We start from the raw sequence: 24,824 nt of genomic DNA on the forward strand, positions 1-24,824 counted from the left end.
TTAGTTATCAAACTTATGCTTCCGACTAGAGACTCGAATCCATAATCTCTTCAATGAGTATTATGTGCATGCCTTAACTAGTTGAGATATGTTGAGAGATCTCAAATGTAACAGCTCAAGCTCATCGCTAGTAGATATTACCATCTTCGAGTTTCCCCTCGAGGTTTTTAGAACGTGTCTTCTAGGTTGAGGTTTCTACACCCTTATAAAGACGGTTTCGCTCCTCTCTCCAATCAATGTGGGGATTTCACAATCCACCTCCTTCGGGCCCTAACGTCCTCGCTACCACTCGTTTTTCTTTTCAATTAATGTGGGATCTGATTGTTAAGAATCATGATCTGATACCATGTTAAGAAATGAGAAACAGAAGTGAGATTGAAAATCCGAGAAACATAGGTGGGATTGAAAGTCCAAGTATCGTGGGTTTATAATCAAGGAATACTATCTTCATTGGTATGAACCATTTTGGGGAAGCCCAAAACAAAGTCATGAGAGTTTATGCTCAAAGTGGACAATATAATACCATCGTGGAGAGTCGTGTTCAACTAACATGGTATCAGAGCATTATTCTTAACATGGTATTAGAGTCATGCCCTAAAACTTAATCATGTCAAACAAAGGACTCCAAAAGAAAAAGGAGTCAAGGCTCCTCGAAGGCATAGTAAAAAATGACTAAGACTCCAAAAGAAAAAGGAGTCGAGCCTCGATTAAGGGGAGGCGTACTTTGTTCGAGGGGAAGTGTTGGATGAAAATCCCATATTAGCTAATTTAGGGAATGATCACTGGTTTATAATGAAGGAATACTATTTTCATTGGTCAAAGTCATGAGAGCTTATGCTCAAAGTGGACAACATCATACCAGTGGAGAGTCGTGTTCAACTAACACTCACAATCCACCCCTCTTCAGGGTCCAGCATCCTCGCTAGCACTCGTTCCTCTCTCTAATCGACATGGGATCTCACATCGAACTTTTGAACTCTAAATCATATGTGCATGTCAATTATTGTCGAACTATGCTCGTAAACTCGAATTCATGGCTCAAAAACGTTCATTTTCATGCATGTGGAGGGGATCCCTTTCTCCCCTCCAACCATACAAATCCAATCTCTCCGAGAGAAGAGAGGCAAAAGGGAATGATTGAAGAGAGGAAATGAAATATCTTTGGAAATCCGTTGGCCATGAGGCTGATGATGAAATGTTTTGATACTTTGGTTTCAGTGACAAACAAACAAACAAAAGTTTTAAGGTTTTTGTCTTGAAGCTGAATCTGTGTGCTGTAGCTCCAAGTTTTGTGTGTCGAAAACCAGAACAAAACCACCCTTTTCCTCCCAATTTTCAACCAAAAACAGCTACGAAAATGACCTCTGGAGTGGCACTCTTCACAACCTCCTCCTGTTCACCTCCCTTCTGCACAAGCTACCAATGCCTTCTTTTCAACTCTAACACCACACTTTACAATGAAACTAGACACCTTTACGCTCTCTGACGAGCCTCGGTTCAATCTCGACTTTCATAATGAGCCAATCGACTATAATTGAGACATGGGTTTACTACGTTTGATTGTCAAGAAAACTCGTAAGATTTCAATTATGTTTAAGGGCTCGACTTTGGAGACGTATTTAGGCTTCACTTCAAGGTTTTAAAACGCGTGGTTTCCACACCCTTCTAAGGAATGTTTTGTTCTCCTGTCTAATGAACGTGAGATCTCACAATCTACCCTCCTTTGGGGCTCAGTGTCCTCACTTGCATACTGCCTAATGTCTGGCTCTAATACCATTTGTAATAGCTTGAGCCCACTGCCTCCAAATATTATCCTCTTTGGGCTTCCCCTCAAGGTTTTAAAACGTGTCCACTAGGGAGAGGTTTCCACATTTTTATAAGGAATATTTCGTTCTCCTCTCCAACCGATATGTAATCTCACAATCTACCCTCTAAGGACCCAGTGTCCTTGCTGGCACACTGTCCAGTGTGGGAGGTTTCCCAGCGTCTTTGCTGACACACTGTCCAGTGTCTAGCTCTATACCATTTGTAACAGCTCAAGCCACTGCTAACAAATATTGTCTTCTCTGACTTTCTCTTCCTAGCTTCCCCTCAAAGTTTTAAAATGCATCCACCAGGGAGAAGTTTCTACACCTTATAAGAAATGTTTCGTTCTCCTCTCCAACCGACGTGGGGTCTTACAATCTACCCTCCTTGGGGGCTCAACGTCCTTACTGGCACACCACCCAGTGTCTGGCTCTATTATCATTTGTAACAACCTAATCCAACTTGTCCCACCTGTAACAAATATTGTTCTCTTTGTGCTTTCCCTTTCGGGTTTCTCCTCAAGGTTTTAAAATGCATCTACTTAGAAGAGGTTTCTACACCCTCATAAGTAATGTTTCGTTCTTCTCTCCAACCAATGTGGGGTCTCACAATCTACCCTCCTTGGGGACCCAACGTCCTTGCTGGCACACCGCCCAATGTCTGGCTCTAATATCATTTGTAACAGTCTAATCCCACATGTAGCAAATATTGTCCTCTTTGTGTTTTCCCTTCTGGGTTTCTCCTCGAGTAATGTTTCCACACCCTTATAAGTAATGTTTCGTTCTCCTCTCCAACTGACGTGGGATCTCACAACTTTTGAATAAGTGTTACTCATTTCTTTTACGAACCCAAACAATAACTCAACCGACTCACGATCGTTACCTACAACACCTTGAACTCAAACGAGTGTCTTGAAAAACGAGCCAAAGTTCATCATCCGTGTGGGATATAAAGAGACTAATTTAAGTTATCCCTAAGACAAAGAGTATGCAAATTGCAATACCAACTACCAAACTGTCCCATTCCTGCTTCCTTCTGCTATAGCGATGCTTGGCTCTTTTACTAATTAAAACACATTGATATTCGACAAACAAAAAGACAAACTCCTTATCCACATAGCAGTCAAACCAAAGCATCACTCTCTCTTATCCTTCAACAACCATCCATCTATATCTATATCTATATCTATATATATTGATATACAGACCCGTCTCTAGGACACCCCTCTACGGTCGATGAATTGAGCACGATAGCAATCCGAAACGGCGATGAAAGGAAAAACTACGAAAAAGTTAGCAAGGAAGTGCAAAAAGGCAGCAACTCAAGTTTGGCAATATGCAGTGCTGTGGTGCAGTGGTTGCAGGTGGGAAGTGATGTCAAGTTTTGATGAGTCAATAGCAATACCTGAAGATGTCCCAAAGGGCCATTTTGTTGTGTATGTGGGTGAAGAGTGCAGGAGATATGTTGTTGAGATTGCACTGTTGAAGCATCCTCTGTTTAAGACACTACTTGATTCTGCTGAGGAAGTGTTTGGATTTGCCAATGCTTCAAAGCTTTACTTACCTTGTAAGGAATGTGTTTTTGTTGGAATTCTTCAATGTATATGTTCTTGACGTGAAATGGGTTGTGATTTAACGGATATTTGTTCGGTTCGAGACCTAGATTTTGATATCAAATCTGTCACGACCTGCTTTTCGAGGCTTTGAATCACAGATTACAACTTGGACTAACACAACCAATATACATACATTTACATATCAAAAACATCATTTGGGTTAAATACAAAAACGAGAGAACCGGAGAGGTAACAGCTCAAGTATAACGCTAGCCGACATTGTCCTTCTGGTCTTCTCCTTAAGGTTTTAAAACGCGTCTACTAGGGGAAGGTTTCCACACCCTTATAAATGGTGTTTTGTTCTCCTCCCCAACCAATGTGGGACATTACAATCCACCCCCCTTCGGGGCCCAATATCCTCGCTGGCACTCGTTCCTTTCTCCAATCGATGTGGGACCCTCTCCAAATCCACCCCCTTTGAGGCCCAGCATCTTTACTGGCACATCGCCTCGTGTCTACCCCTTTTCGGGGAATAACGAGAAGACTGACACAGGTGTCTGGCTCTAATACCATTTGTAACAACCCAGATCCACCGCTAGCAGATATTGTCCACTTTGGGCTTTTCCTTTCGGGCTTCCCCTCAAGACTTTAAAACGCGTCTACTAGGGAAAGGTTTCCACACCCTTATAAAGGGTGTTTCGTTCTCCTCCTCAACCAACGTGAGACATCACATTTCAACACCCTTATAAAGAATGCTTCGTTCTCCTCTCCAACTGAGGTGGGATCTCACAATGCAAAGGGTCGAAAATCTCAAGTTCTTCAGCTGCAAGTCTTTGATTGGGATAAGGTTCTCTTCCCTTCCTCTGCAATGCCATTGAGTTCTTGAAAAGATGGATTTAATCTTGTATCCTTGAATGGCAGGTTGGTGGACATGACATGTTAGGAATGTAGTTAATCCCCTTGAAAGTAATCACGCCCTACGAGACAAAGGAACTAACGCTCGACTTACTGAAGAACACGAACATAAACTATCACCAAAACAAGAAACCGAGAGGGAAACTTGTCGTCGAGTTGCCGTTCGGTCCTTTCAGAGAAGAAAGCAACCATTTTAGTAGCCTGTCGGATGGTCGATGTCGGAGTATGGCATGTCAAAATGAAAGTGATCTACATGACAGTTTTGTAGGCGGAGCAGGATTGTTGTCGGTCAACGTCCAAGGAGATACAAATGTAGAGGGCAAACAACATAGTATTCCTTGCGTTGTAACACACTTTATAGTAACTGTGGTAGCTATACGATGAACTCGTCACCGTCGCCGTCGTCGTCTAAATCGTTAGGACATGTAGAGATTGAACTCGTGGATATCATGCACAATGGACGCATCAACCAGAAGTATCATCTACCTAAATTTCATATCCTTAGTAGCCCTTACGTTACTCCGACTCTCCAATATTCATATCAAAATTCATAATATGGGTTTGTCACTTAATGTCTTGACATTCTCTATTCTCTTACTTCTCCTACGACACGACCTCGTTACCTACTTACCAACACGGGTCATTTAAGCATTTTTTGTTCTCACTCACAAACTTCCAAGAGGTCGTCCAACATAGAATCAAGTCTGGAGCTTTTATGATTAAGTCACTAAAAAAGTAAGCATGCATTCATTCAAATATGGTCTCGATTCATGGATTCATTAAGAAAATAAAAAAATAATAAAAAAATAAAAGATGGGAAGAGCATTCATTTGGGGCAAGTATGGGCCGGCCCATAGCATAAGAATCCAATGTAAAAGCCCAATGACCTCTCCACGTATACACATTTCTAGAGACAGAATAGGACAAGAGATGGAACATGTGGGCCCCACGACATTGATGATAGCTAGGTGTTTGACTTTAAGGAAAGCAATGGCTTATAGCTGTTTTTTTTTTTTTTATAATTAAAAAAAAATCTTTTACATGCATTTTCAGACAGAATATATTAGTTTTTCTTTAATTAATTTTTTAAAAGATAAAAGTCTAAAAAGGGATTTAAAAAAAAAAAAAATCATTGTAATAATGCTCTTCCCTTTTTACCTCCTTTATTATCACAAATTCAACAATTAATTAATTATAATAATAATTGTTAATTATGTCCTCATCCCCATCATCAAACATTATGAACCCTAATTTATTTTTAAAAAATAATAATTATAAATTACGAAACATATTTAAATTATTAAAAAAAATGCATATAATATTTTTGTATTCACGAGTCAAAATTTTATTTAAAAAAAAAAGTAAAATAACGAGCAAAAAAAATTATAAATATACGTACAAATCGCTAAAATAATTTCATTTAAATAAATATTTATTGAAAACATTAATAATTTTTTTAAATTATTAAAGCAAAATACTTTAAATTTTTTTATTTTATATGTTCTAATGATAATTCTTTTGAATAGGGCATTGACTTTTGTTCATGACACAATTATTAATTAATTTAGAGTTTTAATTAATGCATAAATAATATATTTAGTTTTTTTAACGAGAGAATTAGTGTAAAATCATAGACCTCGACCCGACTCATTCCTTCAATCAAGCTACTTTAGAAATATGATAATGACGATTTTATAATATTTTAGAAACATAGATCGAGAGTGAAAATCACAATTATGGTTAATATAATATTTTAATGTAATTAATCGATTTTATAATTATTAAATTTCTATATTTTTTAAAGTAAAAGAATTAAATTTAAACTCAATTAAGTAAACATAAAAATGAAGGCATGCATTTAGTCATAATATTATGACAAGACATTTCTAATTTATTAAATGAAATTATTTTAAATCCTATCAATATCAACTTTTCAATCTAATTATTATTCAAAATCATAATTTAAAAAAAAAAATCTTACTTTTTTCTCAAATAAAAATGTTAAATTAAAAGTTTAGATCTATTATTATTAAATATATATATAATAATTCTATGTCTAATATAATTATTCTTTTATATTAATAGATTTATTATTATAATATTAAATTGTATGTCTAATAAATTTCTAAACTTTTAATATTATATTTAATAATATGACACAAAATTAAAAATTTTAATAACTAAAATTAAAAGTTTAAGAACGTATTAAACCATCTTTAAAATTTAATTATCATATCAAAGAAATACATTAAATAATTTTAAAATCTAAAAATCAAATAAACGAACTAAAAATTAAAAGAGTAAAATTATAATTTTATTAATAAATTAGAAAAAACTAAACGTATAATTTAATCCATAAATCATAAAAAATAAATACATTAAATAATTTTAAAATCTAAAAATCAAATAAACCGAACTAAAAATTAAAAGAGTAAAATTATAATTTTATTAATAAATTAGAAAAAACTAAACGTATAATTTAATCGATAAATCATAAAAAAAAAAACAAATTAAGACATATCCCAATAAAATGGATATATATATATATATAATGTCTTACATTGGTTGGGGAGGAGAACAGACCACTATTTATAAGGGTGTGAAAACCTTCTCTAGTAGACGCGTTTTAAAGCCTTGAGGGGAAGCCCGACAAGGAAAGCCCAAAGAGGACAATATCTATTAACAATAGATGTGGGATATTATATATATATATATATATATAAAATGTCCCACGGCCGGAGAGGAGAACAAACCACTGTTTATAAGGATGTGAAAATCTTTTCTAATAGATGCGTTTTAAAGCCTTGAGTGGGAAGNATATATATATATATATATAATGACCCACATCAGCTGGGGAGGAGAACAAACCATTCTTTATAAGGGTGTGGAAATCTTTTCTAATAGATGCGTTTTAAAGCCTTGAGGGAAAAACCCGACGAGAAAAGTCCAAAGAGGACAATATCTGCTAGCGGTGGATCTAGGTCGTTATTATATATATATATATATATATAATAAATGGAGAAGCCCGACAAGAAAAGTCCAAAGAAGACAATATATGTTCAGTGGATCTAGGTCGTTATTATATATATATATAATAAATANTTGAGGGAAAAACCCGACGAGAAAAGTCCAAAGAGGACAATATCTGCTAGCGGTGGATCTAGGTCGTTATTATATATATATATATAATAAATAGGCATTATAAGGAAACACCCAAGTGGGGGGCACCATGAGGGGAGAGGTATCATTATATATATAAATGAATATTATAAGAGAATTTTTCAGCTTTGTAGTTGACTTTCTCTTCAAAGTCTCTCCCATTTGTAGAGGTTGTAAAGAGGAATCCAATTCCCTTCTTTCTCTCTCTCTCTCTCTTAGGGTTTCTATCATATATTCTTTTGTTCTCGGGTCTCTACTCGTTTCATAGATCTCTCGATGTTATATAGGTCGGACCTAAAAATTGACGATAAAATAACCTTCGAATCTCAATTTTATATTTATAATAATAATTGTACTCGAAAAGAAAACTTAAAAGTCTCGACTTTATTTATATCATAAGCATAGTCTGAAGGGCACGTTAGAAAAACGTAAAAATCCGAACTTTTTATATGCTCGACGTACCCAGAAGAGCAAATTAGAAACAAAAGCTTTAAAACTGTAACAGAAAATTATTTGTACGTAGACGGACACTGTTTGGTTCATTTTGGTCTCGAAACAGTATATCTAGAAGAGAAAATTAGAAATAAGAACTTAAAAATGGTAGCTTTTCTGTAAGATAAAAACAATCGGAATGAAAAAGTTATTTATACAAGCCCACTGTTAGCAGATATTATCGGTTTAAAACACATTTACTAGGGAGAGATTTTCACACTCTTAAGAAATGCTTCGTTTCCCTCTACAACCAATATGTGATTACAAAATCCACCACCCTTAAAAGCCAGCGTCCTCGTTAGTATACCGCCCAGTATCCGACTCTAATACCATTTGTAACAGCTCATACTCACCGCTAGCAAATATTGTTTGTTTCGACGCGTTATGTATCACCATCAGTCTCACGGTTTTAAAATGCATCTATTAGAGAGAGGTTTCCACACCCTTCTAAGAAATATTTCGTTCCCCTCTACAACCGATATGGGATCTCACACGCATCATGCAATAAACTAGATGGGTATTGTTCGATTTCTTTTTTCCGTGCTCGGTTTTGGTCCCTTTATAGCGGGTTAGGTCATAGAGTAGCTTAAGGGGATGCATTTGGTTCCTTATTGATGTTGTTTTGTGGGGGAGAGGGAATAACTTTTAGGCCATGGCCAAAAAGATAGGGCATTTTTCTCCCTCTCCTTTAATTTTTTTTTTCTTTTTAAAAAGTTTGGCTTTTTGAAGGGTAAAGTTGAGTGGAAATATAGAATATTTTCCACTATATTTCCCTTTGCCCTCATACATATCCATTATTTCTCTCTCTCTTTCATACTTCCATTCATATATGATTCTCTAATAGACCGATGCTTCCACTATCCTGCTCGGTTGACATTACGAGAACGAGAACGAGTAAGAGTGTTCATATGGCTCGATAATTCGATAAGCTCAAATCATAAAAATTGGGTTCGGTTAGATTGTTTTTTGGTTTAAGTTGATTCGTGGGTCAACCTGACAAACCGGAAAATAGGGTTACAACTCAACCCTACCCTGTTTTTCGAAAGATTAAAAATATTTAACGTTTGTAATTGATGTTAATTGAATTTTATGAGATTTTAGTTACTAATGAAATTCTTGGACCGACCCCATCGTCTCCACCCTGTAGGAACTACGAGATCACTCCAAGGACGTCTTCGGTATCCAGGGGTTGCGGATCGACCATAAAACCCTGTTCAATAAGTGGGACGCATTAGCTGTCCGCTATCTGGTTGGGCAGTAAGGGTCGGAGAAGGACAATCACTCATTCTTAAAACCAGCTTTCTTAAGACCAAAGAGGCGGGCGGAAAAGGGGGGAAAGCTCTCCGTTCCTGATTCTACTGTAGTTGGATTCTTTGGAACCACAAGAATCCTTAGTTAACATGTATTATAGATAAATATAATTTTTTTAAATAATTAAAAAAAAATATGATGATCCAACCCAAAAATACAGGTTTGAGCTGGGTTTGGTTAGAAACTTTATTTGGGTTGCTCGGGGTCGCGGATTGACCATAGAACCCTGTTCAATAAGTGGAACGCATTAGTTGTCCGCTATCTAGTTGGACAGTAAGGATCGGAGAAGGGCAATCACTCATTCCTAAAACCAGCTTTCTTAAGACTAAAGAGGCGGGCGGAAAAAGGGAGAAAGCTCTCCGTTCCTGGTTCTCGGAACCACAAAAATCCTTAATTAACATGTATTATAGATAAATATAATTTTTTTTAAATAATTAAAAAAAATAATCCGATGATCCAACCCAAAAATACAGGTTTGAGCTGGGTTTGGTTAGAAACTTTATTTGGGTTGCTCGGGTCTCCAATCCAATCAACCTGTTTAGTCCAAAAGATTTTTCTAACCCAACCCAACCCATGTACCTCCGGAAAGATGAGATGAATTTTATTTTATTTGTTTATATTTAAAAGCTACGACCGACCGAAACAAATCCGAAAAATTGATCGAAAAATAAACATAATCAATTAAAATTTATAATATATTTACAAACAAAATCATTAGTAAGCAATGAATATGGAGAATTCTAAAGAAGAAAATCCTTTTATTTTATTTTATTTTATTTTTTGATTGGGAGTTGAATTTATTGATAATGAATGGTCAAAGTTTTCAAATTTGACTTTTAATAATAATTAAACAAAACCCCACTTTGTTCTTCAAAGCTTAAAACTCATCATCCTATGCCTATCCTACTAAGACTTTTAAAAGCATATGTTAAAAATAAATATTTTATTTCGTTATTATTCCGGGGAAAAATAAAAATAATTAATTCCAGTCTGTTCGTACTATCAGATATTAAAATTCTATCAGTTTCTTGAAAAATTAATGGGTCATACAGAAGGAAAATACTGATATACTCGCTCGATGAAGGCTCTCGTACTCGGGAAGCCCTAATCCCAAGTTAGATCACTACCGGACAATCACGATAAATAAATTATTTAAAAATTTAATGAAAAAAATAAAATTTAGTAAGTGGTTTGAAATGTTAAAGGTAATAATGAAAAGAGAGAAATTTGTCACAAAAAGTCAAACTAAGGGTTGACATGGAACTCACTACCTGCTGACTGTTGCATGGCACGTGATGATGTGCACGTGTGCCCTGCTCAGTGAGCCTCATCATCATCATTATCTCCAAAATAAAAAAATAAAATATATTCTAAAATCCAAATAAACAAATATTTTAATCAATAAATCCTAAAATCATTTTGAAAATACTAGTAAACGGTGGGTTTGAGCTGTTACAAAACAGTGTGTCAGCAAGAACGTTGACATCCAAGGAGGTGGATTGTGAGGAGAAGTAGATAATATCAGATCCATCGTGTCCTTTTAGTAGTAAAACGACCCAAAAACAACTCGAAATTTCAAATACTAACATTTCCCACAAAATAATTAAAGTAACTCGATTAGTTCATATAAGTCAAAGAACGAATGGATATGCTTTTAGAGAGAGGGAGAGAGATTGGACAGGCCATTTGCAAAAGGTGAAAAAGGAGCTGAAAGGGTATCTTCCCATAAACAAAGAGTATAGCCTAGCATGAGAGAAAGGATTAAGAAGAACTATGAATATGGTACCAAATGTTTACGAATTGATATCCCTTTTCGAAAGAAATGATAAGATTTGAAGTATAAATATCCAATTAGGCTCGAGAATTCTATTTTTAAGAAGATCGAATATAGTTTGTGGAAGAACATTGGAGCGGAAATTATAAATCGTGACAAAAAGAGAATATAATCTTGTTTTTTATATTTAATTTAGTGTTGTTGAAGCATATTCATTAAAATCCCAATTAAAAAGAATGGAAAAGTTTGATTTGTTTGGTAAAGTAATTCAACCCAAAACGTGGGTTTGTAATTTATGTGCCTTTTATTTAACCTCAACCCTTTTGGCGGCCATTGAAATGAACAAAGCCAACCAGGAGAAGACTTTGATAGAGCCAAGCGAGGCAGCCCCAATCCCTTCCTTTTAGCCATGCCTTTTGCTCATAAATCCATACCCTTCTCCCCATTACACTTGTTTTTCTCTTGGTTTTCGTGTTCTTCTCTCAACTTTTACTAAACCCCATTTCATTTCTCTCAAATTCACCCATAGACGGGGCTGTTTCAGATCTGGGGTTTGTGTAAGATCGTATAATCTCTTCTATTTTGGGGGTTTTGAGGGCTTATTTGCTTCATTTCTTGGCATTTGTTTGTGGGTTTTTGGCCAAAATGGGTAGCAAATGGAGGAAGATGAAGCTAGCTCTTGGTTCTAATCTGTGTGTTTTTGTTCCAAGAACACTTGAAAACTCTCCTCCTTCGTCTGATTGTGATTCCACTGAGCGATTCTCTGATGCTGCCTTGCTTTCCCCTGCACATTGGGGCTCATCTCGCCCTTCTACGCCTATCCCTTCTTCACATGCCTTAAGTTTCTCCAAAAGTGGCACCAAATCTTCAAAGGTTTGCTCTCTTTCTATACTCAAATACTGATTCTACTTGCTTAAAGTTGTAGATCTTGAATCCTGTTTTGTTGTTTTCATGAGAGGCCTTATGAACTTTAGTGGTGTTTTATTGGGTCTACTCCATTTTAGGCTAAGTTTCCTGGTGAATTCAATCCTTTTGTGGCTATTACAGGCTATGGCTCTATTGTTTTTTGATACATGTAGGTGTATTATACCTTTTGTTGTCGAGTTTTAAACGAAGATCATCTTACAATAGCGTCTCTAGTGTGTTTCGGCCTCAGTTTTTGAGTTTCCTGTTGTGAGATCTCACGTTGGTTGGAGAGGAGGAGAATGAAACATTCCTTACATGGGTGTGGAAACCTCTCCCTAATAGATGTGTTTTTAGAATCGTGAGGCTGATGACGATACGTAACGGGTGGACAGGGCTTGGGGTGTTACAAATGGTATGAGTGCTAGACGTTGAGTGGTGTGCTAGCGAGGACGCTGGGTTCCCAAGGGGTGTGGATTGTGAGATCCCATGTCGGTTGGAGAGGAGAATGAAACATTCCTTATAAGGGTGTGAAAACCTCTCCCTAATAGACGCGTTTTGAAATCGTGAGGTTGATGGTGATACGTAATAGGCTAAAGCGGACATAGCAGTGGGCTTGACTAGCTACCATACCGTGTAGGGTGGAGTCCTCTCTCATTGAAGAAGGAGATGATGGGCTCTTGATGAACTTGTTTAAACTTTGCTAAAATCATACATAAGAAGTTGTTGAAGATCGTTAAATTTGTGCTCAAAACATTCATGTATTTGATACACTGCTATTGCTGCTGAGTTCATTTGACTGATATCTCTGGTCTTGCCATTGTTCAGCAAACGTGCTCGATTTGCTTAACGAAGATGAAACAGGGAGGCGGGCTCGCTATCTTTACTGCTGAATGTTCACATTCCTTCCATTTTCACTGTGTCGTGTCGAACGTAAAACATGGCAATCAAATATGCCCTGTCTGCAGAGCTCAATGGAAAGAAATTCCTGTGCAAGGTCCCAATTTGGATCCTCCTCCTGGAAGAGTATCGGTCGGTCCTGCTGGTTGGAATCAGACCGTCGTCCGAAGATTACCACCTCCTCGAAGGGATTTGAGCCGACGCCTCATCGTTCCACTATGTCAGGCTCCTGAGCCCGGTGTGTTCGATGACGATGAACTCTTAGGTAACCAGACTGTTTGTGCTGAAAGTTCTTGCAACAAAAACAGTGTAGATGGTGACTCCACGAAAATCATACAAATGGAAACATATCCAGAGATTTCGGCTGCTCCGAAGTCCAAATCCTATGACGATTTCACCGTACTCGTCCATCTTAAAGCTGCTGCTTCGGATAAGAGACAAAATTGCACTGGAAATCAAGTTAGTTTGTCGCAGTTTTCTCGGACTCCTCGTGCACCGGTTGACTTAGTAACGGTTCTTGACATCAGTGGTAGTATGGCAGGGACTAAACTCGCGTTGCTAAAACGAGCAATGGGATTCGTGATACAGAATCTTAGCTCAAGTGATAGACTCTCGGTGATTGCCTTCTCTTCAACAGCTCGCCGACTCTTCCCTCTTCGTCGGATGACTGACACCGGTCGTCAACAGGCCCTGCAAGCTGTTAATTCTTTAGTTGCAAATGGTGGAACCAATATAGCTGAAGGTCTAAGAAAGGGTGCGAAGATAATGGAAGATCGAAGGGAAAAGAACGCGGTATCGAGTATTATACTGTTGTCGGATGGTCAGGATACATACACAGTCAGTGGTTCGGGGGTTAACCAACCACAACCGAACTATCAGTTGCTTCTCCCTCTGTCGATGCACACTAAGGACGAGTCGGGGTTCCAGATCCCAGTTCACTCTTTTGGATTTGGTGCAGATCATGATGCTTCTTCTATGCACTCAATTTCCGAGATATCTGGGGGAACCTTTTCTTTCATCGAGACCGAAGCTGTGATCCAAGATGCATTTGCGCAGTGCATCGGCGGGCTTTTGAGTGTCGTGGTGCAGGAACTGCAAGTAGCAATTGAATGTGTGCACCCAAATATTCATCTTGGCTCACTAAAAGCTGGCAGCTACCCAAGTCATCTAATGGCTGGTGGACGCACAGGATTCATCAATGTCGGGGACTTGTATGCCGATGAAGAGCGGGACTTTCTAGTCTCGGTCAATGTCCCAGTAGAGCCTTCGAGCAATTCAACGCCACTACTCAAAGTCCGATGCGTTTACAGGGATCCAATCACGAAACAAACAACAATACTCGAAAGCGATGAAGTTAGGATCAAGAGACCGGAGATGGGGGAACAACAAGGGGTCGTTTCAGTGGAAGTCGATCGACAATGCAACCGACTTCAAGCAGCCAAGGCAATGTCACAAGCAAGAATCGCAGCAGAACAGGGAGACTTAGCCGGTGCAGTTACCATACTAGAGAAATGCAGGATGACATTATCACAAACCGTCTCGGCTAAATCTCACGACAGATTATGCATCGCCTTAGACGCCGAGCTGAAGGAAATGCAAGAGAGGATGACCAGCAGACATGTATACGAGGCATCAGGAAGAGCCTACATTCTTTCAGGACTAAGCTCACATTCTTGGCAACGAGCAACAGCAAGAGGCAACTCGACCGACAGCTCGAGCCTGTTTCAATCGTATCAAACTCCATCGATGCTGGAGATGCTTAGTCGATCGCAGGCTACGTTTCTGGGTAGTCCATCGGCTCAGAGGCTGTTGCAGCCATTGTTATCTTGTGGATCACAACCTAAAGCAAGGTAATGAGACATTTTTGGTGCTGTTTTGATTGCTGTTAGTATTGTGGCTTGTAAATGAATAATGGGGAGAAAAAGAGGAACAAGGAGAGGGGTAGGTAAGGAGTTTAGAGAGCATTATCTGTTTTTTTGTCTCTGTTAAGCTGGGGTTGGTTGGTGTGTACATAAAGAGAAATGGTTTTTCTCTGTATGAGAATTGGGTATAAGTGTTTGATTGTGCAATTCTTAGCTTCATCGTCACGAATACGTGCATTAGGGATACAATCGGCATAATGGGTCGGCTTGGGTCGAGTCGATTTTTTCCGCTTTGTTAGTCATAAGGAGAGATAGAGTAGAAAAACATGCCCGAATCGTTAGATCAGTGCTAAACCTAAAAGGTTAAGGTGATTGTCACTTATTGATATTCTTGCTTAGTGAACTGAATACGTGCATTGGTAGATACCATCGGCATGAATGGGTTGGGTTGAGTCGGTTTTTCCCCTTCTCTAGTCATAAAGAGAGAGAGAGAAGAAAAACATGCTCGAATTGTTGGATCATGTGAGATTCCACATCGGTGGGAGAGGGGAACAAAACATTTCTTATAAAGGTGTGGAAACTTTTCCCTAGTAGACACGTTTCAAAATCGTGAGGCTAACGGCGATATGTGACGGGTGGACAATATCTGCTAGCGGTAAGCTTGGCATGTTATAAATGGTATAAGAGTCAGACACCAGATAGTGTGTCAACGAGGACGTAGGGCCCCTAAGGAGGTGGATTGTGAGATCACACATCAGTCAGTTGGAGATGGGAACAAACCATTCCTTACAAGGGTGTGGAAACCTCTCGCTAGCAGACACATTTTAAAACTGTGAGGCTGAAGATCATAACATACTAAAGCAGACAATATTCATTAGCAATAAACTTGAGTTGTTACAATATTCATTAGCAATAAACTTGAGTTGTTACAGACTACCACTAAACCTAGTAACAAGTGATTAACAATAGCTCAAATTACAAGTTTGATTCCTTGATCCTCGGAGGGTCGTGTTAAATAGACCTCTGAATTTTATAATAGGCCTAAAACATTATTAAACCGTCAATTTTATGTTTACTAAACCTCGAAACTTTAAAGGTGTATAATATAGACTCTAAGTGTCGATATTGGACACAATTTTGAATGTTTAATATCTCATTTGACACAAAATTACAATTTATGTCTAATTGATTCGGTAATGTTTAAAAATTTATCACACGTAACATTGAAAACTCATAAATGTATTTGATCTGTCACGCACTGTTTGGTTGAAGGTTTTGTTTAAAATGTCTAATAATCAAATAGTTGTGTTTGGTCTTACAATTTCGAGTTATAACAAATTTAATATTTTTTTATTAATATTCTTAACTTATTAAACCGAGTCGATTGAGTTGATTTTACACTTATACCCCTAGGTTTTAGTTTTCATGACAATCATTATTGTTTAAATGACTTGTTTTATTTGTTTTTGTTATTCTAGAAGTAGGGCATCTTTCTGGAAATGACATTACTACCCTCATTTGCATAAATAGTAAGTGAGATTTTTTTTTTATTTATTTAAATATTTTCCTTTATTTTGAATAGAGGAAGAGATTTTTTTTAAGTAAAAGATTTTGTGGTTTGACTTTTAAAAAAAGTCAATNGCAAATGACATTACTACCCTCATTAGCATAAATAGTAAGTGAGAGAATTTTTTTTTTATTTTTTTATTTATAAATATTTTCCTTTATTTTGAATAGAGGAAGAGATTTTTTGTAAGTAAAAGATTTTGTGGTTTGACTTTTAAAAAAAGTCAATTTTTTTTAAGGGCTGACATTCCAATATATTGGGAACCATACACTTGGTTTCCCTCACTCCCGACCATACCATTTTTGGATTAAAAAAAAACATTTCATTAATTTGTTTTTTCCTTTATAGTCTTAAATATATATATAAAAAAAATATATATATTAATTATTAATTATATTTAATTAAAATTTTTAGTGGATAAGACATTTATTATATTTTATATCAGAAAAATTAGATATTTGATTATTAGGTATTAAAANACATATTTTCATTAATTTGTTTTTTCCTTTATAGTCTTAAATATATATATATATATATATATATAAAAACTATTAATTATTAATTATATTTAATTAAAATTTCTAGTGGATAAGACATTTATTATATTTTATATCAGAAAAATTAGATATTTGATTATTAGGTATTAAAATCACAAATATATATTAGAAGGGTAAAATAGTAATTTCGGATATGGTAATTGTTTTTCTTGTACGCCAAAATTCAGCGTGTTTAAAAACGAGAAAGAAAGAACAAACGAACATTAAGAACGAAGAGGAACGAATTCTGAACTCTGATTTTGCCGCCATTGATTCTCTGATTCCCTTCGTCGGAATCAGAGAGTCGTTTCAATCCTCCGTTTCTTCAACGTCTCTTTTCTTTAATGAAATTGCTCTAAAGATCACCTGTTCCTGAATCCGGGCGTTGGTTCACTTGTTTCTTCTGCAATGGGGCCCCCTAAAAATGACGGCAAAATGGAAGGTTGGTTGTATCTCATCCGGTCCAATCGGTTCGGGTTGCAGTACTCGAAGAAGAGATTCTTCGTTCTCCAGGATGACTGCCTCAAGAGCTTCAAATCTGTCCCTGTTTCTGAGGATGAGGTAAGAATTTATTTCACACGATTTAATTGGGAACTCGTTTGTGTGGTCTTGTTTTCTATCGCCCGTTCATGTTTCTTGGGGTCGAAATTTTTGCAGGATGGATGTGTTTAATTGCGAGTTATTTGGTGGTTTTGATTTGTTTTTAGCGTTTGTTCTTATCTTTAGGTTGGAGAACATGTCGATTTCAAATCTGTTTAAGTGTTTATTCGGGAAAATTATACGTTAATCCTTGTTTTCTTCTTCATTTATTAAGTTTATTGGACTCTGGTTGATATGTTACTTTGTTCTTCATTATAGATGGAAATTGGAAAAAGATAAGAGATGCCCGGGTCCACATTGTTCATGTTACGGCTTTTGTCTGATCTGTGTGGATTATTGCACTTCTCTGGATTACGGATATGGACATTCATAAGAGTTGTATATTTACATCCATACGAATTATGGCTTTAACTGAACTTATTGTCANCTTCTCTGGATTACGGATATGGACATTCATAAGAGTTGTATATGTACATCCATACGAATTATGGCTTTAACTGAACTTATTGTCATTGTGAATTGGCAATGAGCACAGCCTTCGAGGAAAACAATGTGGAACTTTTAGAAATTGGGTTCAAATTTGTCTGGTTGTGCTTGTGATCTTCTAAAATAAAGTGCCAATAGTTTTCTGTTCATCTTTTTCTCCTGTTCTCTGTTTTTCTTTAATAATTGAATAGTTGAAGAGACTTGCAGACTTGTAACAATTGAATGCAAAAGTAAACGATTAATTTACCTGCTTTGGAACGAAGGCATTTTCATTTTGTTGTTTCTGCCAAAATCCTGAAATGATTAAAAAACAAATGGCACTAATTTAGTCTATGTTTTTCATCAGGAACCAAATCGAAGTGCAGTGATTGACTCCTATATTCGTGTTACAGATAATGGGAGGGAGAGTATTAATAGAAAGGTACGTTGGTTGTAGAGACTAGTATCTCTGAATTGGTTTGTTCTTGGGCAAATTTGTATTGATAATTTCATTTGAAATCTGCAGGTATTCTTCATCTTCACACTTTATAATACCGTCAATCAAAATGATCAACTCAAGGTGAAGTTAATTCTATGCCAAACGACATGTTTACAAATTTGGAATGAATTCAATTGCAACTTCCTTACATTCAACTTTATATAGTTGGGAGCCAGCAGCCCAGAAGATGCAGCAAGATGGATCCGCTCACTTCTTGATACTACATTGAAGGTATAAAATTTTGTACTTGCAAACGAAGTGTTATTCTCATGGCTGAGACCTTATTTTTCACTGTACATCTAGGACTGTCCGGATCCAGCAAGGAATTTTTGGGATCGCTCCAAGAGACAGTATCCAGCTCTGAGGTATGTATCAGTTGCAGATGAGAAAAGAAGAAATCTGTCAATGTCATTCCTTTTTCAGTATTTTCTTTGTAGCCTTTTTCGCTTCTTTTACCTCCTTGGATTTTTTTATGAAGATTCTGTCAAATTTTCTGGACGAACAGCATTTAGTTGTTAACATAACTTGAATGATAACTTAGAGATTTTGAATCTATCTACTGATAGATGCACATTAACAACAATCATATCTGTAGCAGATTGACTAAAGATCTGCGTAAAAGTTTGTGTGAATTTGTATAAAATTCATATTTACATAAAAGACACACATACGATGTCTCTATCTTCTTTCATCTTTCTCAGTATTCTAAAAACTGATCATATGACATACTACTTAATAAAGAGTGTCTGACATTGTTTGCGTGTAGTTGCTGACGTCGTAAATGCAGCATGTTTAAATCTGAAGAGGGTTTGATTAAAATGAAAATATAGTTATAACAAGACATTTGGTTATAGTCTAAAGAAACATCGTTTGTGTGTTTAAGGAATTTCATGCATAGAAGTATTGAATATCTGACGCATATCCATAGAATCTTCTTTTTCCTTTTTGGATAGATTTCGAGGGTCAAAAAGAATGGATTGTAAGTCAAGAAGCCGGACTGTTTATTCCTCTGTACAAATGGAAGCAATGACATCTGATGTTATTGCACCTTCCTCTTGGAAAATTTTTGGTTGTCAGAATGGTAAGACCTGAATTTCTCATTTGCATTCCAGTAGCCAAAGTGGATATGTGGCTGCCTTAATATTATATGTTGAGTTCGATTGTATGCAGGGTTACGGTTTTTCAAAGAAGCAAAAGATAATGATGCACATGGGAGGGTAAGTTTCCCTTCTTAACTCCATACCTGTTCTGTTGAATGTTTTCATTTGATCTTTTTGTTTGATAATTTGTGTTCTTTGTCAGCAATGGGATGATCATCCTGCTATAATGGCAGTTGGTATGGTTTTTGGAACTTCAGAAGACATTTTTCGGACCATCATGTCTCTTGGCCCGTCAAGATCACAGTAATATTTTTATAATACACTTTGCTTCTTCACTCTTTTATGATGGTGTTTGTTATTGGAACCGTATAATAAGCTCCAACTTCTGTATGCTTCATCTTTCTTTTCTTCTTTCCTTTTTCCTCATTAGATTCCATGGATTGCAATTGAAAATTGTGGTTACGGTTTGTTCAGAATCATTTTCTTTAGTGAACTAAACTTCACACTGTCTTACAGATGGGACTTCTGCTTCTTCCGTGGAAGTTTGGTTGAACACCTTGATGGTCATACAGATATCATACATATGGAACTGTATCGTGATTGGCTCCCTTGGTCAGAACTTCCGATCTTGTATCATTCACTCAAGTATTTTAGTAGGCAAAAAAACATACACATGTATGCTGAATGCAAATGATTTGCAGGGGGATGAAAAAAAGAGATTTTCTTTTGCGTCGCTATTGGAGAAGAGAAGATGATGGCACATATGGTAACAAATTTCTGGAGCAATTGAATGTTTGAGAAATTTGAAACCTATAATACCTACAACTATCTTCTCTCGTCTGTTTCTGTCACAGTGGTACTCTATCATTCTGTGTTTCACATGAAGTTTCCACCACAGAAAGACTACGTTCGTGCTAGCCTTAAAAGTAACGTATGCAATACTAGTTAACTTTGTAGATATTGTAAACAATACCATTGCTAACATTCATTCTCAACCCATTTGCTTCGATCACCTTGGTTCTTCTCCATCTTTTATAGCATCTTTTGCTCCTGCTAATAGCTTCACACTGAAATTTTTACCTTCCGAGTACTGGGTGGGTTGGAATTTGTTATAATACTCGAGAATCTTATATGGATGAACTTTCAGGTGGAGGGTACGTTATAACTCCAGTAAACCAAGGTAAACATGCGCTAGTAAAACACATGCTTGCAGTTGATTGGAAGTTCTGGAAACTGTATCTGCGCCCTTCATCTGCAAGAGCTATTACTATCCGGATGCTAGAGACGCTTGCAGGTACCGGCGTACAGCTTAGAGCGTCTTCATGATGCATGTTAGCTTGTATTTTAGATATACGTGGGATTTTTTCTCAATTTATAATGCATAATGCAGCAATAAGAGAGCTATACAGAGCCAAGGTTGGTGACTCTTCCCCAGAGTTCTCATCATCTACTAGAGACCTTAGACTCTATGAGTTTCCCCAGAATGAAATGGATGAGATAAAGACAGAAATACATTCTCCTGAAGAAATGAGGAAAATTAAAGAGGCATTTTCAGAAGAGAATGAAGTGGAAATGCCCCGTGCTAGTTTGATTGGGCTAAATGATGCTGCGGATGAGTTCTTTGATGTTCCTGAACCTGCAGAACTTGATCATTATGAGAATGAATGGACAGCTGACTCGGCTTTGTTGCAACAGCACTCTTCGGTACTTTCTCATACTTGCGTATTTATACCAACTTTTTTGGATCCAATTTCTGCTTGGACGTGCATTCTTTCCTATAGGAAATCTGTATTCACACAAACTAGGACATGTTCGGCTGCTGTATCCTTTCTTTTGTAGATCATTCCATCACCCAACTTCTGAGATCTTATTTGTCATTACATAGTCTCATATAGCTGGTCATCTGTGGCTGGGAATTAGCTGTTGAGGATTATTGAATGGGGTAGTCCCACATTGGCTAATTAAGAGGAATATCATGGGTTTATAAGTAAGGAACACTATCTTCATTGGTATGAGGTCTTTTGGAGAAACCAAAAGCAAAGCCATGAGAGCTTATGCTTAAAGTGGACAATATCATACCATTTTGGAGGGTCGTAATTCTAACATGGTATCAGAGTCATGCCCTTAACTTAGTCATGTCAATATAATCCTCAAGTGTCGAACAGAGAAGTTGTGAGTCTCGAAAGTGTAGTCAAAAGTGACTCAAATGTCAAATAAAGGGTGTACTTTCTTTGATGGCTCTAGAGAAAGGAATTGAGCCTCGATTAAGAGGAGACTGTTCGAGGACTCCATAGGTCTCAAGGAGGCTCTATGGTGTACTTTGTTCAAGGGGAGGATTGTTAAGGATTATTGAAAGGAGTAGTCCCACGTTGGCTAATTAAGAGGAAGATCATGAGTTTATAAGGAACACTATCTTCATGGGTATGAGGCCTTTTGGAGAAACCAATGTCTGGAGGCCTTTTGGAGAAACCAATGTCATGAGAGCTTATGCTCAAAATGAACTATCTCCATTGGTACGAAGTATTTTGGGAAACCAAAAACAAAGTCATGAGAACTTAGGCTCAAAGTGAACAACCTGTGTTCTAACATTAGCATTGGTGACCATACCAGAAACATTTAATGAATACTGTTTGATTGTGTCTTGCATGTTCATCAGTTCACTGTAGGGAACATTATGCTCTTTTTATGATCCGCAGAATATGCCCCAGAACAAACTTTCATCAGCAGCTGTTTTTGTGAAAAAGTTGCAAGATCTTTCCGGTCAGTTGTTGGCGGTGATTAAAGTTATTTTGAATGTGGAACTATAAGGTTTATTTAGATTTCCTTCTAATCAATAGAATAATTTGTGTGTTTCAGCTCAGAAGAAAGGTTATGCGGAATTACCTGAGTTGCCTAGAGAAGAAAGTGCGCCATATTCCTATGGGTCCACCCTTCCAAAAGATCCAAATCATTCTTCTCCCTGCAGCGTGGCATCAGCAGATCCCTCTTTGTTTCTGATACGTGGACAAAACTATTTGAAGGACAGCCAGAAGGTATGCTTTAATGTATATGGCTATGTTGTTTCATGATGAGATTCAGCGTACAAAGAAAAGTAACCTACCTGAAATTGCCAAGACTAAAATCAAAACACGCAGAGGAACCACAAAATTTATTGGCATTCGTGTTAGGTTTTAAAACTGTTCATTTTCAACTAAAGAAAGTTTTCACAAGCACTTCATGGTTCTCAGATTGTGTACATACGGTGAGTAATATTTTCCGCATTTAAGATTGACAGCGTCATAGACGTTAGTTGGCTAAGCTGCTATTTTCTTGTTTGTTTTCTTTAGTACATTATTTCTTCGATCAGTTTAGGGGAGATCCTATGTATATTGTGCAGTTTCTTATCGAATGTATATAGTTGGCAAAGATGGGATATCTTGTAGTAACATTAATGGTAATACCAAACGCAATTGTAGATTCTTGACGACATTTCTCTCTGTCAGATCAAGGCAAATGGCACGTTGATGCAACTGGCTGGTGCAGACTGGCTCAGGTCAGACAGACGAGAAGATAATCTGGGTGGGCGTCCGGGTAGTATTGTTCAGGTTTGGCTTGTTTTTCTAGCACACGAGTTTGTCAAAACCCATCCTTTTAAACTACATGCTCTCTACTTGCAAGAGCACCAGCACATGAGCGAGGATAATGCAATCATAGATCCTGATTGTGAGATCCTACGTTGGTTAGAGAGGGGAATAAAACATTCTTTATAAGGGTGTGGAAACCTCTCCCTAACAGACACGTTTTAAAACCTTGAGGGGAAGCCCGAAAGGGAAAGTCTAAAGAGGACAATATCTACTAGCGGTGGGCTTGGACTGTTACAAATGGTATCAGAGCCATACACTGAGCTGTGTGCCAGCGAGGACGCTGGGCCCCCGAGGGGGTGGATTGTGAGATCCCACATCCGTTGGAGAGGGGAACGAAACATTTCTTATAAGGGTGTGGAAACCTCTCCCTAACAGACGCGTTTTACAACTGTGAGACTGACGACGATACGTAATGGGCCAAAGTGGACAATATCTGCTTGCGGTGGAATTGGACTGTTACACTAATGCTGATTATATGTATGTAGAATTATGCCGAACGTGGTGGACCGGAATTCTTCTTCATTGTTAACATACAAGTAAGTCGTTTTAAAGTTTCTTCACAGCCACCATAATTGAGTAGATGGAAGTTTCACCCTTTGCTACCATGAACGTGAATTAGGTTCCTGGCTCGACCATGTATACCTTGGCAATGTACTACATGATGAGGACTCCTCTCGAAAGCAGTCCCTTGCTCAAAAGCTTTGTCGAAGGAGACGACGCCTTCAGGAACTCGAGATTTAAGCTCATACCTTACATTTCTCAGGTCAGTAACATAACTTAGTACCTATAAAGAATCAAGAAGTGTGTTTCCTGACATTCTCCATTGAAAATTACATTGTCAGGGATCATGGATAGTGAAGCAAAGTGTTGGAAAGAAAGCATGCTTGTTGGGGCATGCACTTGAAGTACATTACTTTAGTGGGAAGAACTATTTGGAGGTGAAGTAACGAAACAACATATAGCTAATGCTCTTTCCCTCTCGTGATGGTATTGTAATTCCTTGTTTCTATGTGAGAAAGCAGGTTGAAATTGACGTTGGATCTTCAACGGTGGCAAGGGGAGTGGTCAGTCTTGTTCTTGGTTATTTGAACAACTTGGTTATAGAAATGGCTTTTGTAATTCAGGTAATACCATATCCCAACTCTTTCAAAACTTTCTACACTCTTCTGGAAGTGCTGAGCTACAATCTTGTGAAATGTTTTCAATTGCTTCTTGTTTGGCAGGGCAACACTCAAGAGGAGCTCCCCGAAATCCTTCTGGGGACGTGTCGACTCAATCATTTGGATGTAGATAAATCAGTCCTGGTAGAACCCTGAAAACTTCCCTCTCTACTCTGAAAGCATGTGAATGAGGACAAAACAGTCTTCACTGATCTCCAGACTCGAATCCGGATCCTAATCGATCATACCCTTTTCTTCCCCGCGATNAAAAAAAAAAAAAAAAAAAAAAAAAAAAAAAGTTGCCAGAAGAAAAGAGATTTACATTGATTTTTTTTTTTTTAATATTTTTTTTTTATTATTAACATTGTTTGAATAGAATATCTGATTTTTTTGTAAGGAGCTTTTCTTCCAGCAGGCTCTTTTAGTTAACAGNAAAAAAAAAAAAAAAAAAAAAAGTATTTTTTAATTAATTTTCTTGAAATGTTAACCCATCTGAAGTAAATACAGAAAATATGGCAGGTTTTATTTTTATTTACATTTAAAGAATTACACTGAATTAAGTATTAGGCCCAATAACAGTTTTCTTTTGGGCCCAAT

At 37.1% G+C, this 24,824-nt stretch overlaps 2 protein-coding genes across 2 annotated transcripts; both read left to right on the top strand.

Moving 5' to 3' along the window:
* Positions 1 to 11,323: 11,323 nt before the first annotated feature.
* LOC111801942 lies at positions 11,324 to 14,902 on the top strand. The gene is made up of 2 exons (XM_023686189.1): positions 11,324 to 11,885; positions 12,744 to 14,902. The coding sequence occupies exons 1-2, from the start codon at positions 11,658 to 11,660 to the stop codon at positions 14,667 to 14,669; spliced, it is 2,154 nt and encodes a 717-aa protein (XP_023541957.1). The 5' UTR covers positions 11,324 to 11,657; the 3' UTR covers positions 14,670 to 14,902.
* Positions 14,903 to 17,141: 2,239 nt separating this feature from the next.
* On the top strand, positions 17,142 to 24,487 carry LOC111811174 (protein ENHANCED DISEASE RESISTANCE 2-like). Its single transcript, XM_023697927.1, has 21 exons — positions 17,142 to 17,341; positions 18,213 to 18,287; positions 18,372 to 18,425; positions 18,510 to 18,575; positions 18,648 to 18,709; positions 19,298 to 19,425; positions 19,515 to 19,561; positions 19,647 to 19,747; positions 19,961 to 20,056; positions 20,146 to 20,210; positions 20,299 to 20,370; positions 20,592 to 20,738; positions 20,835 to 21,148; positions 22,141 to 22,204; positions 22,301 to 22,476; positions 22,927 to 23,028; positions 23,553 to 23,603; positions 23,687 to 23,830; positions 23,910 to 24,005; positions 24,090 to 24,191; positions 24,291 to 24,487. Exons 1-21 carry the CDS (start codon positions 17,189 to 17,191, stop codon positions 24,381 to 24,383), a joined length of 2,208 nt encoding a protein of 735 aa, XP_023553695.1. The 5' UTR covers positions 17,142 to 17,188; the 3' UTR covers positions 24,384 to 24,487.
* Positions 24,488 to 24,824: the final 337 nt, after the last annotated feature.

Source organism: Cucurbita pepo, chromosome LG01, assembly GCF_002806865.2.
Source record: "Cucurbita pepo subsp. pepo cultivar mu-cu-16 chromosome LG01, ASM280686v2, whole genome shotgun sequence".
NCBI classification, from domain to species: domain Eukaryota; kingdom Viridiplantae; phylum Streptophyta; class Magnoliopsida; order Cucurbitales; family Cucurbitaceae; genus Cucurbita; species Cucurbita pepo.

Excerpts from the sequence above, each read along its gene's own strand:
- LOC111811174 (XM_023697927.1), top strand. The coding sequence starts at position 17,189 with ATGGGGCCCCCTAAAAATGACGGCAAAATGGAAGGTTGGTTGTATCTC. Across the intron at positions 17,342-18,212 it reads TCCCTGTTTCTGAGGATGAG|GAACCAAATCGAAGTGCAGT; the intron begins GTAAGAATTTAT and ends GTTTTTCATCAG. Across the intron at positions 20,057-20,145 it reads TATCGTGATTGGCTCCCTTG|GGGGATGAAAAAAAGAGATT; the intron begins GTCAGAACTTCC and ends AATGATTTGCAG.
- LOC111801942 (XM_023686189.1), top strand. The coding sequence starts at position 11,658 with ATGGGTAGCAAATGGAGGAAGATGAAGCTAGCTCTTGGTTCTAATCTG. Across the intron at positions 11,886-12,743 it reads GTGGCACCAAATCTTCAAAG|CAAACGTGCTCGATTTGCTT; the intron begins GTTTGCTCTCTT and ends GCCATTGTTCAG.